Consider the following 14,022-nt stretch of genomic DNA (forward strand, 5'->3'; position numbering starts at 1 on the left):
ATAGAGAGGGTTGGCAATGGTGAGACGGAAATGCAAAGGAGACAATGCATCATGGGAAGCTTCTTTAGTGCAAGCTATGGTTGCTAAGCAATATAGAGAGAGAATACATCATGAAAAGGTTCTTCTGTGCAAGTCATGGCTACTACTGTGGGTTTGGAGAGAGGACCAAGTATTGTAGAGAGAATGCTCCTGGTAAGCTTCTTCCTTGCAAGCCATGGCTACTACTGTGGGTTTGGAGAGGGAAGGCTCATTTAGGAGTACAGATCTGCTAGCTATGGAGAGAGGACCAAGTATTGTAGAGAGAATGCTCATGGTAAGCTTCTTCCTTGCAAGCCATGGCTACTACTGTGGGTTTGGAGAGAGAAGACTCATTTAGGAGTACAGATTTGCTAGCTATGGCTTTTGGAGTAGAGAAAGATGCTTTTTTCCATGGAGAAGGAGTGCAAGGTGTTTTAGAGAGAGGATTTAGAGAGAGAAAGAGATCTGGTGCACACACAAAAAAGGGGGGAAGAAAGTGACAAATTTTTGGAATGTTTGGAGTTCGAAAAGGTAGAGAAGGCTATGATAATTGACTGACAGCCCATTACAAAGCTTTAAAGTCACCTAGGTGGCCAAATCTAAGAATATCTCCTTTTTTTTATTTTTCTTTGTTTTTGTGAAAAATCAAATATATGCTTTTAGGACTAGGCCTCTAGGCTTGGTCAAAGATGGATTAGCATTTTAAGCATTTCACTAAACGTCCAAATTAAAGGGCCCAAGAAGACTCCATTGAGTTCCTAATGAAAAGAAAACCCAAGTGTTGCTTTCCTCCAAGCATTACCAAGTACTCATACACACTTCAACACACACAAAATTTCGCAACTAATCTAATTCCTTCACTTCCACACAAACCTTATCCACATAGTTCTTTACAATGCACTTCTAAAATGCAAAGGTAACACTGAATCTTGCATAGTGGGAGCTCGAGCTCTAAGAATATAGAAGAAACAATGGTGGTTTCCCTAGTAGTATTGCCAAAAATGTTATGGCCTACTGCGTCTTCCAAGAGAACTCCACAGATTAACCAACGGAACAAGCAATAGACAACAACCGTTCTAGGGTACTTACCATATTCTGAGCTCACGTCCCTTGAGGCTCTCCAAGCTCGCATGTAGAAGCTTCTCATATCGACGCTAGCAAAGCCATCACGACGTTGGGAGCACCTAAGATAAAGAAAAGGGGACACACGTCCGAAAGCCATGCATAATTTCACATCAGAATGATCATGACATGAATCTACCAAATATTCTATGTCAAAGGTCTAAAACCTAAGGTCCTATTATTAATGAATAGCAAAAGTAGACGTTGAGTGATTTATAAGGACAACTTGTTAACACAGTATATTCTCACTATCCAAAGATTATTGTAGTTTGTCCATTATTACTTCATATGAGTAACAAGTTCAAAAGCAAGGTTTGGTGATTTCACATGGTCGAAATTAAACATAAGTGATCCATTTGTCCAAGTATTATTTGGGGGGCAATTTTAGGATATTATTATAGGCACAAGCCTCCTTCAAGCCTAGGTTTGATGCATTTTATTGGCAAGTGTTTAGAACTTCACTAAAATAAAATTTAAAAGAAAAATTCATATGCTTCTCTAATCATCCCTTTTTATAAGTATTGATAACCAAATTTAGACGGAGTCGCTTTACGTCGACTTAGAGGGTTATACACCCAATCGACGGAGAGACTTGAACCCAAGTGGGTTCATGTCATCCCAAGGGCAATTCCAATAGCCATTTCTACCACACTTGGGTGATAGAAAGGTAGTGAGAATTGTCCTCTTTGTACACACACCCATGGAGACGGAGTCGCTTTACGTCGACTTAGAGGGTTATACACCCAATCGACGGAGAGACTTGAACCCAGGTGGGTTCATGTCATCCCAAGGGCAACTCCACTAGCCATTTCTACCACACTTGGGTGATAGGAAGGTAGTGAGAATTGTCCTCTTTGTACACACTAGAGAGAAGCCATTGCATGCGTCTTCACAACATTGTGTTGTGATTATATCTACTTTAACTACTAAACATGAAATGAAGGAGAAATGAAGAAGGGATACGAGAAATGAATAAGGGATACTTGACTTTACTATGCAATGGAGTTCAGTTTTAACTCAACTCACACATACAAGGCAATCTTGTGTACAAGTGGATCTCAGTCGATGCCCAATTGTTTTATTTCTATTTTATCTTGGCGTCAAAGTAGGAAGTACACATGTTATCACCCACACACACAAAGTACAAATGTTATCACCCCCACACAGAAAAGTGCCATCACTCGTAGTACACGAGAGATTCAAACCGATAACCTCGGGACTCTTGAACTCCATTCTAACTGCTGCACTAACACTCGATCGGAAACCCAAAAATTGATTGTTGATATATATCAGCAATGCATAAATTTTTTAAATGGGAAAATCAATGCCACTTGGAAAAACGTGTGGCATTGCTTTCGCAATGGACCTGCTCTTCATGTCGTCAACAAACCTCTGCAAACAGGCGTGAGACGATCCTCCTTTCGTTAGCGTTTTCTTTGCTTTCTCTCTGAACTCTTGCACGGCGTTTCTGATAGGCGCTGCTTCTATGTTGTCTTTCACCATGAACACTCTTATCACTCTCTCAACCTCAAGCCTATCGACCAGCTCGTCCTCTCTTTCTGTCTTAAACTCCATACCGATCTTCCACTCATCTACAATGTAGCGGCCGTTCATCCTTTGCTCTGCAAAACTCCCGGGCCAAGCTAGAAGAGGAACACCTGCGCTAATGCTTTCTAATATGGAGTTCCACCCGCAGTGTGTTAAGAAAGCTCCGACAGCCGGGTGAGACAGAACTTGGAGCTGAGGCGCCCATGGAACGATCAAACCAAGGTCTTTGGTGTGCTCCTGGAGATTTTCAAGCACCCGACGTTGATGAGATGGATCAGTACGCAAGGCCCATAAGAAGGGTTGATCACTGCCTATGAGACCCTCGGCCAGCTCGGTGAGTTGATTATGGGACAATGTAGCAACGCTACCGAATGATATATAAACCACTGATCTGGGTCTCTGTTTGGCTAGCCATTGATCGCAAAGCTCTGCATCTTCGTGCCACAAGGACATGCCTATGTAGTCGAAAGGCTGGCTTGGATCATCTTTGTCGAAAAAGCCAGGGGGGAGCATCGGGCCTACGGCAAGGAATGAACCCACATGTTGTGTTAGCGCTTCCATAGCCTTGCCTTCAAGCTCGTCGAAGTTGTTGCCCAGGTTCCACAAGGCTTCTGAGTTGCGCTGCATGCACTCTTTCAGCACAAACCGGAACACGAAATTGTCCTCCTCAAATATGGTGTTGAGATCACACACGCGCAGAGGTCGCACCCCTGGTATGCTCCTCACCACTAGGTTCGGATCACTACCTTCTTTCCCTGGAAACCATAAACAAGCCCTTATTTTATCCCTTTTTTCAAATAAAGATATTGCTGATATAAAACAGAAAAACTGCAACCCAAAAAAAACTTTTGAAAAACATGCGACCTAAACAAAAACCAGGGCTGATGAATAGAGTTTGATTATCTTTTATTAATTGAGTCTTAGTTAACTAGACTGATGTGTGTGTGTCTTGGGGGGGGGGGGGGGGGGGGTGGGGTTGCATGAAGTATATTTTTGATGTTAAAGTCATAAGATTAGCAAGGGCTTTTAACCGTGTTTACGCACAACCTGCACAACATAATTAACGTCTCTTGTTAACAATTCTTGCTTTTTCAACCTCAAACAAATGACTCCTAGTCTAAGAATCCTCTGAATTATATGATCCTCCTGCTAGCTAATAATCCTACAGCACTACTGTAAAGGGAAAAATCAAACTTTACGGTATACAGCTACACATATAGGGCAAATTAGCCCTATTAACCTACTTCTGATCATCACCTGTGATGCTGAGATATGGCTAGACTACTACCCTAATGTTAAGCTTATTCAACATGCAATGACATAAAATACCTTCAATACATTCGTCTAACGAGCAATGATTAGTCAGTCATAAAGCAACGGATTCATTATACCTTTGTAAGGTATGAATCCTTTGGAGAGCAGGTCGGATTGATACAAGAACGTGAGGTTAGCATGAGCAGGGGTGGTCCAGAAGGATATTCTTGGAATCTTGAACCGGTCGGCGACGTCCTGAACCCAGGAGAGGTAGGAGTCAGCGATGAGGCAGGTGACAGGTGGAAGCGCAGGATTGGCGGTGATGCGCTCCATCAGCCTGTCGAAGGGGCCATGCTGGAGGTTGTCGATGGCGAGGATGAATTCTGCAAGGTCTTGGTTGATGCGGCCATGGTGAGGGGGGAGGCCATCAGGGATGTGCACAAAATGGAGGTTGGGCACCGACAGGAGGGCTTGCGAGCTCGGTTTGTCGAAAATGCGAGCGTGATTGTGTGTAGTGTGGATGAACGTTATCACAAAATCGTGTGTGAGAAGGTGCGAGGCGAGATGGAGCATGGGGTTGATATGGCCTTGCACAGGGTGGGGGAACAAGACGGCGTGGGGAGAGACGCTAGAGCTGGCCATAGAGAGAGAGAGAGAAAGACGACGGTAAACAGTGTTCAGTGTGGGCAAAAAGAGAAAAAAAAACAAAAAAATAAAAACAAAAAACTTGCAAACTATATATATAAGATAAGAGTGGGTATTAAGATGCGACACTAGGGCGGGAAAAAAAAGGGGAAAAAAGGGGGGAAATATATATATATATATGTATTTTTTAAGGATGGAAATTAAATTGAACTAGAATATATTAAACTAGTGCATCCAAAGAAGGGTGAGCACTGAGGCTTTTTATAAAGCCCCTATTGAATCGTGAAGAGGTAAAACTCTTGCTCTCCTGGACGGCGCCGCGGCAGCCACGTTGGCGTACCTCTTTCTATCTGACGGTGCTCGTTTGGCGGTTCTCTTTCTACTCTAGTGAGAGACGGTGCCCACGTGTGCCGACCTTTGGGCTTTGGAGAGAGCTTTACACCTGTGATAAGGCAAAGAAGGTAGCTCTCACACCTTTAATAGCGCTTCATGGTACTGCCCGTGAAAAACATTTTTCCCAACCAATGGAATAAAGGAAGACATTGCGGTTTTAGAATTAAAAATGGTAGAAGTTGACCAGTTTTCTTAAAGACGAACTCCAATTTTATTTCAACCAGTAAAAAATACTCTAAACGTCAGTTTTTTGTGAACATTGAGTGTTACCTCCATTTTCACCCTCCAATACAAGAGCATATATGAGAGGACCCTTGCCCTTCAAAATTGACAGGTTCGTTTAAATATAGCAAGTTTTTTAGTGTACTTTTTGATGGCATTTTAAATTTTTGAAAGTATTTTACGACCAAAATGTTCAAAAATGGGCGTGACACCCATCAAAAAGCAACCATAATGACAACATTAGAGCATTCCTTCATCTAGCTTTTCATCACCCTTACAACTCAAACATACACAATACATTGATACAAGGTATATCATTGGTCATGTCCCTTTTTCGCCCTTTCATTCCAAAAAAATCATTGGAGTACTATCATCAACCCCCCTCTAGCCCTATAGTACATGCAATGTATCCAATGTCATTATTGTAATCTTCATGGCTCGAATTGAGAAAAACCGGTTGTGTGGCTTGAATTTAAAGAGTCTTTTGAAAACTTAATAAGAAAACCAATTAACCTGCGCTTTTTTTTTATAGAACAAGTTGAGAAAACTTAATAAGAAAACCAATTAACCTGCGAACACCATATTGGGGAATATGGGAATTTTCCACAAGTTTGGGACACGTGGTCAAAAGTTTGGATTAACCATAACTTGAACACCACTAATCCAAAATGAGCGCTTTATAGCTCTTTAGATTCCATTTTTCAAGCGCTTTCCAACGATAGGTCATATGATAGGGTTTTGAGAAACTTATAAACATGTTATCCATGTCCCCTTTTTTAAGTATTCGAAAATGGGAATTGGAAAATTCTCAAATTCACTAATATGGTGTTTGCGCTTTTTTTTGTTGAGAATCAAGGGCATCCTTTTTTTTCACTAGCTAGGAAAGCTTATTTCTGACACCAAATGTATCTCTGTAATCTATTTTATAGCCAGTCCGATCATGTGTGTATAGATTTGCGGGTTTTTTTTGGCAAATCAACTTTGTGTTACTCTAGAGTCAAAAAAATCTTCATTAAGTGTGGTGCAAATTTTTAAAATTTTAGTGATAAAACTGATTAACCTATGCATTTTTTATTTTATTTTCTTTTCCGAATTAGCTAGAAATTTGAAGGAACAACATCACACCCACACACCCATGTGTGCACAAGGAGGAATAGAACGTTGGGTGTGGCTGAGCTCTTATCTTTTAGAGGAAGTAAGTAAAACAAGCTACTTTTTATGTTTTTGTGTGCACCACCACCACCTTCAATAGTCCTCTGTTTTAATTCAGCACTTTAAATAATATTGATGACCTTTTTATGTTTCTATGTGCACCACCACCACCTTCAATAGTCCTCTGTTTTAATTCAGCACTTTAAATAATATTGATGACCTTCTATAATTGTCTATATTCATACAAACTTTTTATATGGTGTATACCACCACCTTTTTATGTTTCTGTGTGCACCACCACCACCTTCAATAGTCCTCTGTTTTAATTCAGCACTTTAAATAATATTGATGACCTTCTATAATCGTCTATATTCATACAAACTTTTTATATGGTATATATATTAACCATATTCAGGTCTTCCCCCATATTCATTAATTAGCGTCCCTCAAGGGGCGCTAATTAATGAATCCTACCAAGGTTTAAACCTTACTTCTCTCTATGTAGCCCCAGCCCACCAATCCCCACCCTCCCTCTCTCTCTCTCCCCTGTATTCCGAACCTCTCTCAAATTACGCGAACATTAAAAAAAAAACACAGTGTTCATCGTCATCGCTCTCGTTCAAACTGAAAATCAGTATGGCCTCGTTTTTTTCATCTCTCTCGTGCGCATCACATAGGATTCGGACACTCAGAGGAAATCGAAATATCTCGCTCTCTATGATCGCCCTTCTCTCCCCTCGTATTCATTCGACCACACCATATCCTCTCTCTCTTTATGCGTCCTCTCTCTCTTTTGGGGCCTTTCCCCATATGAAAAAGGCAGCTGCCTAATTTTTATTCTTGCATTTTCGAGATTTTTTTAAGAAAAAAATCTCCCTCTAATGTCACCTGCCTAAGGTTTTTTTAAAAGCCTAAAGTCCCTCTTGCCTAAAGTCCCTCTTGCCTAAGGTCCCTACTGCGTCACTAATTAATTAATACGAAAAGAGAATTGGGTACCATATTCACAGAAACTTTTTATATGGTGTATTAATTAAATGCCATTGATGTGACGTGGCATTTAATTAATACTTTTGAGAAGATAGTAAAAGAATATTTCAGATCTTTGCTTCTAAAGCGTAAACTCAGGAACTCTGCTTCCCGCCAAGCTCTGAACTCTGCTTCCCGCCAAGCTGCAGCGCCGTCTTTCTTTCTCTGCGGGCGGATGCCCTCCCAAGTGCATGGGCACTGAGAGGAGGAGCCCTTCCCTTGTTCGTCCCCAGCTCCCTTCACCTGCAAAATCCATTCTAATGCTCAGCATTCACTCTTCCGGTGCTTCTCCCCTTCATCTCTGAAAGCTCCTAGAACAAACCAGTGGAATCAACTCCCAGACAAACCTAGGGAGATGACTCTTTAATAGAAGCAGTAATGGAAGAAAACTCCCGCCTGATGCAAGAACTCAAGGAAGCTAAAGAGCAGCTGTTATCTTCCAAAAGCAAGGATCAATCTAAAGAAGCCCCCATTCCCCCAAAGGAAGTCAGTCAGAACATTAACGGCGGCCAACAGAAAGAACCTAACAGCACAGCTGAAAGAGGCAACCCCCAGCCCTTATCAGTCCATGTAAGTCTTCCTATTGAACAAGTCAGGAACAAAGCTGAAGAATACTCTGAAAGGTGTCTGGTCGGCCTGCTTTTTGGCCCGCGCCCGTCGAAGGAAGCAATGAAAGCCTGGATCCGAGACAGCTGGTCCCCCATAGGAGTAGAGGTAACGCTCACGCAAGCATTGGCCAAAGGATACTACATTTTTATGTTCAAAGAGGCTAGCATGGCTATGAAAGTCATCAGCTTGGGACAATGGATGTTTAGGCACCTCCCATTTTGCTTTATGAGGTGGACAAAAGACTTCAACCCGGATGGCCCAAAATCTTCAGTTTACCCTGTATGGGTGGAGCTCCCCAACCTACCCATTCACCTTGCTCCTTGGATCAAAGCCATCCTAGCTCCTTTGGGTCAAGTTCTAGGCACCAAAGCTTTCACTGACTACAATCCCGCATGGCACCCCCAAGTTCTCGTTGAACTAGACCTGTCTCTCCCCCTTCCGGAAGAGATTTCCATTGGTTGCGGAGAGTTTTCCCTCACCCAACCTATTCTCTACAAGCATCTTCCAACCCGCCATCCATTCCCAAAGAGCCTGATGTGCCAGTAGGCAGCAGACGAAAGCCAAATGTCAAACCTAAACCCGCCGTGCCTATAATAAAGCCTAACAGGTATTCAGTCCTGGCTGCCATACCAGAACCAGGGGCTACTGAAGAGGAACACGACTGCGTGGAAAGTACTCCACTAAACAAGCTAAGACTAGAGAAGGAGGTGGATAACCTTGACGATACAAAAATGGGTACTGTATCCAGCCCAACAAAGGAGAACAGAACCGGTACACAGCCTGATTTACCGAACGACATGGAGATTAGTAAAGAGCTTAAGAGAGGGAGAGCTCAACTCGGAGCCACCCCCCAATCAGCCACCAAGGGAGGAACTAGCAAACCCCCCAACAAAAGATAATGAAAATAATCAGCTTCAATGTAAAAGGCCTAACTGACCTGAACAAAGCAACTGGTCAGACAGTGGCTTAAAACCAAAGGCCTCTTGGACATCATTGTTTTAGTGGAGATTAAAACTACAGGAGAAGAGCTGAACAGAAGGCTCAACACTGTCTCTCCCGACCACTTCTGGATTCACACCCTGCATTCCCAAGGAAGTGGAGGCTTGGCCGTGGGAATTCACCTCGACCTCAGCTCTGAGCTAAAGGGTTTCCACATAGGACACAACAACCAATGGATTGCAATGTATCTCAACAACTTCACTCTCGTGGGAATCTATGCCCACGGACCTCAAAAACAAAGGACTGAAACCTGGAACTCCCTCCTCAGCCTGCAAGCCCCCACCCTCATTCTGGGAGACTTCAACATGGTGGAATCCCTTCAAGACAGGTTCCAAGCCAAGGGGCAAGCCCTATTTGGAAGAGAGAAGCTTGCTTGGGAGAAAGTCAAACGCAAACTCAATCTGCAAGACCTAGGCCAGGAAGGAATATTCTCATGGCAGAACTACTCAACAGGGGAGCTCAAAAGGAAAGCCAGCAGGCTGGGACAGAGCTTATGCTAGCAACGAGATTGTTGCAAAACATAACAGATGTGAATGTCAGGTTGACACTTCGACCTGCATCTCTGACCACTATCCCATTATCATCACCATGGATTACCAGGACACCAGGCACAAGGCTGGCTGGTTCCACACTGATCCTACCCTTTTTAAATTACCTCTGGTCAAGGAAGAGATAGCCCAAATCTGGAAATATTTCTTCTCTCTCAGCCTTCCCCTGGAACCTCGCCATCAAGTCCACTCAAAACCTCCTAAAGCAAGTAAGGAAGGAAGTTTCAGCCCACCGGACCAGTAGGCTCAAGAAACTTCAATCTCAGCTTCGGATGCAGGAGCCTTCCTCCAACCCTGAAAACCTAAACCAGATTAGAGCTCAAATCAAAAGGGAGGAGGAAATAGCCCTCCAGCAAGCCAAGCTCTTCACCAGAGAGACTGGTGGGGGCAGGTAAAGCTGATAGACCGAGCAAAGAAATGTTCAAGATGCTTAAAGTGAAACATCTTCCTCTCCTCTGCTTCAAGAATGGAATCAAGGCTAGCAATCATGATGAGAACAAGCAGCTCCTAACTGATTACTACAGGGACATCTTCCTTGAAACAGGACCCCCCTTGCAAAGCAAGCTAAAAGCCATGCAGACCATTAAAGAAGTAAGGGAGGCCACTGTTCCTCCTAATCTGGCAAAAGTGCTGGAGCGGGACATCTCTCACGAGGAAATAAAAAAGGTAATAGTATCTCTCAAGCCTAATAAAAGCCCAGGGGAAGACGGATTGGCTGCTGAATTCTACCAAACCTTCAGCGAGGTTTTAGTGGACCCTATCCTCCAAGTGTGGCAAGAAGCGATCAAATATGGAGCATTGCCCTCCCAAGCCAATCAAGGGCTTATCAAGCTCATCCACAAAAAAGGTCCCAAGGAGGAAGTTGGAAACTGGAGACCTCTTACAATGCTTAACAGTGTCTACAAGATCATAGCCAAAGCCCTTGCCAACCGTCTGTCCGAGCACATGGATAGCTGGATAAATAAGGAACAGAAAGGTTTCATCAAGGGTAGATACATCCTAGACGCCATCATAGCACTCTGGGAAGGCTTTGAATATGTTGAAAAAACTAATTTCTCTTCATAAAGATCGACTTTGAAAAAGCATATGACAGAATACACTGGGACTTCATCCTCCAATCTCTAAGGGATATGGGCTTGGGACCTCAATTCACCCATATGGTCAAAACCCTCTTCGGTAATGCCAAAGCCAAGATAATTTACAACGGAGAGCTATCTGCCCCTTCCCTCTCCAAAAGAGCATCAGACAAGGCTGCCCTTTAGCCCCCCTCTTATACGCCATAGCCTCAGATGGCCTTAACTGGCTCATCAAGGACAAAATGAAAAAAGGAGAGATAGCTGGAATAAAGCTCCCTAATGGAGATCAGATGTGTACACAGATGTTTGCTGATGATACCAACTGCCTGATAGCCAATGAGGAAGAAAGTATAAAGGCTCTCTGGGAAAGCTTACAAGTCTATTGCATGGCCTCAGGCTCTTCAATCAACCATTGTAAAACAGGCATCAAATCACTCATAGATCCACCACCTAATTGGCTTATGGAAGCAGGCTGCAACCTACTCCATGACGGTGAGATTTTCAGGCTGCTAGGAATACCTATGGGCTTTAAGGTCACTCTAAAACAAAGATGGCAGTGGGTAATGGAAAAGATAGACAATAAGCTACTGAGATGGAAAAGAAGACAGCTCACCTTGGCAGGGAGGATCATGATTCTCAACCACTTCATTCTGCCCTACACCATCTTTTTTATCAGCTGTTGGCGGCCACCAGATTCTGACCTCAACAACTTTACCAAGCTGTGTAGGAACTTTCTCTGGGGCGGTGATCCCTGGAACAAGAGCATACCCAAAGTCAAGTGGGACATATGCACCACCCCTAAAGCAAAGGGAGGACTAGGTATCCAGGACATCAGGATCACTGCCAACAGAATGGCAGCTAAGTGGATCATAAGAGCATGTGCTAACCCCTCTGAAGATTGGGCCCAGCTTCTCCTCAAGGATACCCCCAGATTTGTTATCACGGGCTTCAATAAATGGAATAGCCTACCCCTCTCAACCATAGTCATTTCCAAGTTCCCTATCTCCCCCAAGGGCAGTCAACTAGTGTCCTCAATATGGAAAGCTTGGAACAACGTCAAAATGTTCCTAAACCCAGCCCCAAACCTTCGCATTTCTAAAGGTGCTATGGCCGGGGACTCCTGCTGGTGGTCCAGTCTCCCTTTCCCCCCCTTCAACCTGAGGAAGCCCAAATAGCGCTAAACCTTCACAAGAGAGGCATTGTAACATGGGAAGATCTTAGAGATCAACAGCTAGGAACCTGGCTTTCAAGAGCTGATTTAGTGGCAAAATACGACTGCAGGACCCCGGAGCTGGACCTCGTGCAAAGCAGAACCTCGAAGTGGGACCTGCAGGAGACATGGAAGTTAAACTTCCCTTCTGCCTTCAACATCAGTGCTTACCAATGGACAGGTAGTATACCTCTCCTCCCCATCCCTAAGTTTACAAAATCCCCACCCATCCACCTACCCCTCAACCGTAGATGGAACATGCTGTGGGACCGGAAAAAATGGTACAACAGTCTCAGGAACCTCTGGAACCCCCACACTGACCCCAAGAAGTCATGCCGAGCATGGCTCATTGCTTATAGAGCACTATGGACCCAAAGCAAGGCAGCCAAATTCAATGTGGCCTCTAACCAATGTGCCAGATGTGGACTCCCAGAAGACGATATACATATTTTCATACAGTGTCATCACATTTCTCAATCTCTCAAAGAACTTCAAAACATAGCATCTAAATGAGGCACAGATCTATCCTGGAAACAGATTTTACTGGGAGAAGCCATAGGATGTTCAGACATGCTATGGAATGTCATTAGAAGCGAATATCTGTGGCATGCATGGATGCTTAGAATAGCAGCAACGTTCAACAATTCAGAAATCAAAGGTCCCCCGCTGTCTGTCAGCTTAAGCACATCATGCAGCAGGTACTGGTCTCAAAGATTACCTTACCTAATCAGCTTAGAGAAAAAGCTAGAAATTAAATGCAACAAGAAAGCCTCAGACTTCATCAAACATAAACTGGAAACAATCAGAGGAAAAATCAGGATAGTCATGACCAAAGACAGAACTCTGATTGACATAATCTACAGGTAGTAAGGATGATCTTCATACAGATAACAGGCATCAGCAGGATCTCTACAAACCCCCACAATCGGATTCAATGGACGAATGATTCAGGACTCATTCAATGTACAGTACAAATGACAACTAGTTTCCTGCAAGTCGCCAGAAACAAGGAAGGACAAGTCCCGGAAAGTGACCTGCAAGACCAACTTGTTAGTACCAGCGCATGCATCGACCTCAAGTCTCGCCACTTCAGGAAGGTGCAGATACCCGCGAAGTCCCCTTTGCCCCCTGCAAGATTGGTGGGAAACATCAGAACAGAGACGCGGAGCTTCAAGCCAATCATCTTTGTAGCGGGGAGGAGCATGGAACTGCATACAATACAAGGCCCATCAAACTCAGCGATTAACATCAAGGGCCACAAGCTGCTGCATGACATCATACCAGATTAAGCTGCATGCAAACAGACCTGACTCGTGCCCTTGTGGAAGAATCACAAAAGAGAACACCTTAAGAGTTTACCAAGTTCGGAGGAAGAAGGTATCCAGCTTCATGTCTCCCGATAACCAGCATCCGCAGAACTCCTTCAACTTGGCGTCGGCGGCAGCTACAAAAGGGATAGCACTTGCTAGCTGTGAAGCCAACAAGCAAACTGGCAGCCAGGGATCAAGGTTCAGCAGGAGGATCACATGCAGCGTCTGCCGCCCTCCAGAGGCTTGCAAAACAGTTAAAAGCACCAACACCAGCACCATCCTCCCCCAGATTGGAGAAGAGTGGACGGCGGAGCCAGATCAGGCCGTGATGGAAGAGACAAAGGAGGAAAAGCCAATCAGCAAGATGAAGTTCCCATGCTAACCCCAACCGGCGACCAGAGAGACAGATGGAGCCGACTAGGCAGAAGGGAGGTCGATCATCAAGAGGAAGGAGGAGGAATGGTGGAGGAGGAATGGTGAGAGGAAACTCATCACCGCAGATGAACGAGCAGGCACCAGGATGGAGGTCTCGCCATGCAAAGATCCCACTCCCCTCCCACGCGGCGCACATGCCTTCACGTGCGCCGTGCTTGCCAATTGGCCATTGTAACATCGGATCCTTTTTTATTTTTCCTCAAGCGTGTCCACGCGTCAGCCATGCGGAAGTGGTTTTGTCTTTGTAAATCCGCCCCTCCCTTTTTTCATAATATATCAGCCCCCTTTTTTGAAAAAAAGAATATTTCATGCAAAATAGAAAGGGTGTGGAGGCTCATCATTGCATTGACTTTTTAAGCCGTTAATAATTAGATACCACAATGTAAAAAACTCAGAGAATTTATTTAATGAAAATGCAAAAAAAAAACATTTCGGTGCCTTTATTTATTCGTCTA

At 44.0% G+C, this 14,022-nt stretch overlaps 1 protein-coding gene across 1 annotated transcript; it reads right to left on the minus strand.

Annotated features, from left to right (window-relative positions):
- Nucleotides 1–2,206: 2,206 nt before the first annotated feature.
- Nucleotides 2,207–4,676, minus strand: LOC147606886 (7-deoxyloganetin glucosyltransferase-like). Its single transcript, XM_086791185.1, has 2 exons — nt 4,080–4,676; nt 2,207–3,443 (listed from the first exon to the last, which is right to left on the minus strand). Exons 1-2 carry the CDS (start codon nt 4,582–4,584, stop codon nt 2,449–2,451), a joined length of 1,500 nt encoding a protein of 499 aa, XP_086647311.1. The 5' UTR covers nt 4,585–4,676; the 3' UTR covers nt 2,207–2,448.
- Nucleotides 4,677–14,022: the final 9,346 nt, after the last annotated feature.

The sequence above is a fragment of the Cibotium barometz genome, chromosome 56, assembly GCF_041138505.1.
Source record: "Cibotium barometz isolate CiBa-2024 chromosome 56, ASM4113850v1, whole genome shotgun sequence".
Taxonomy (NCBI): Eukaryota; Viridiplantae; Streptophyta; class Polypodiopsida; order Cyatheales; family Cibotiaceae; genus Cibotium; species Cibotium barometz.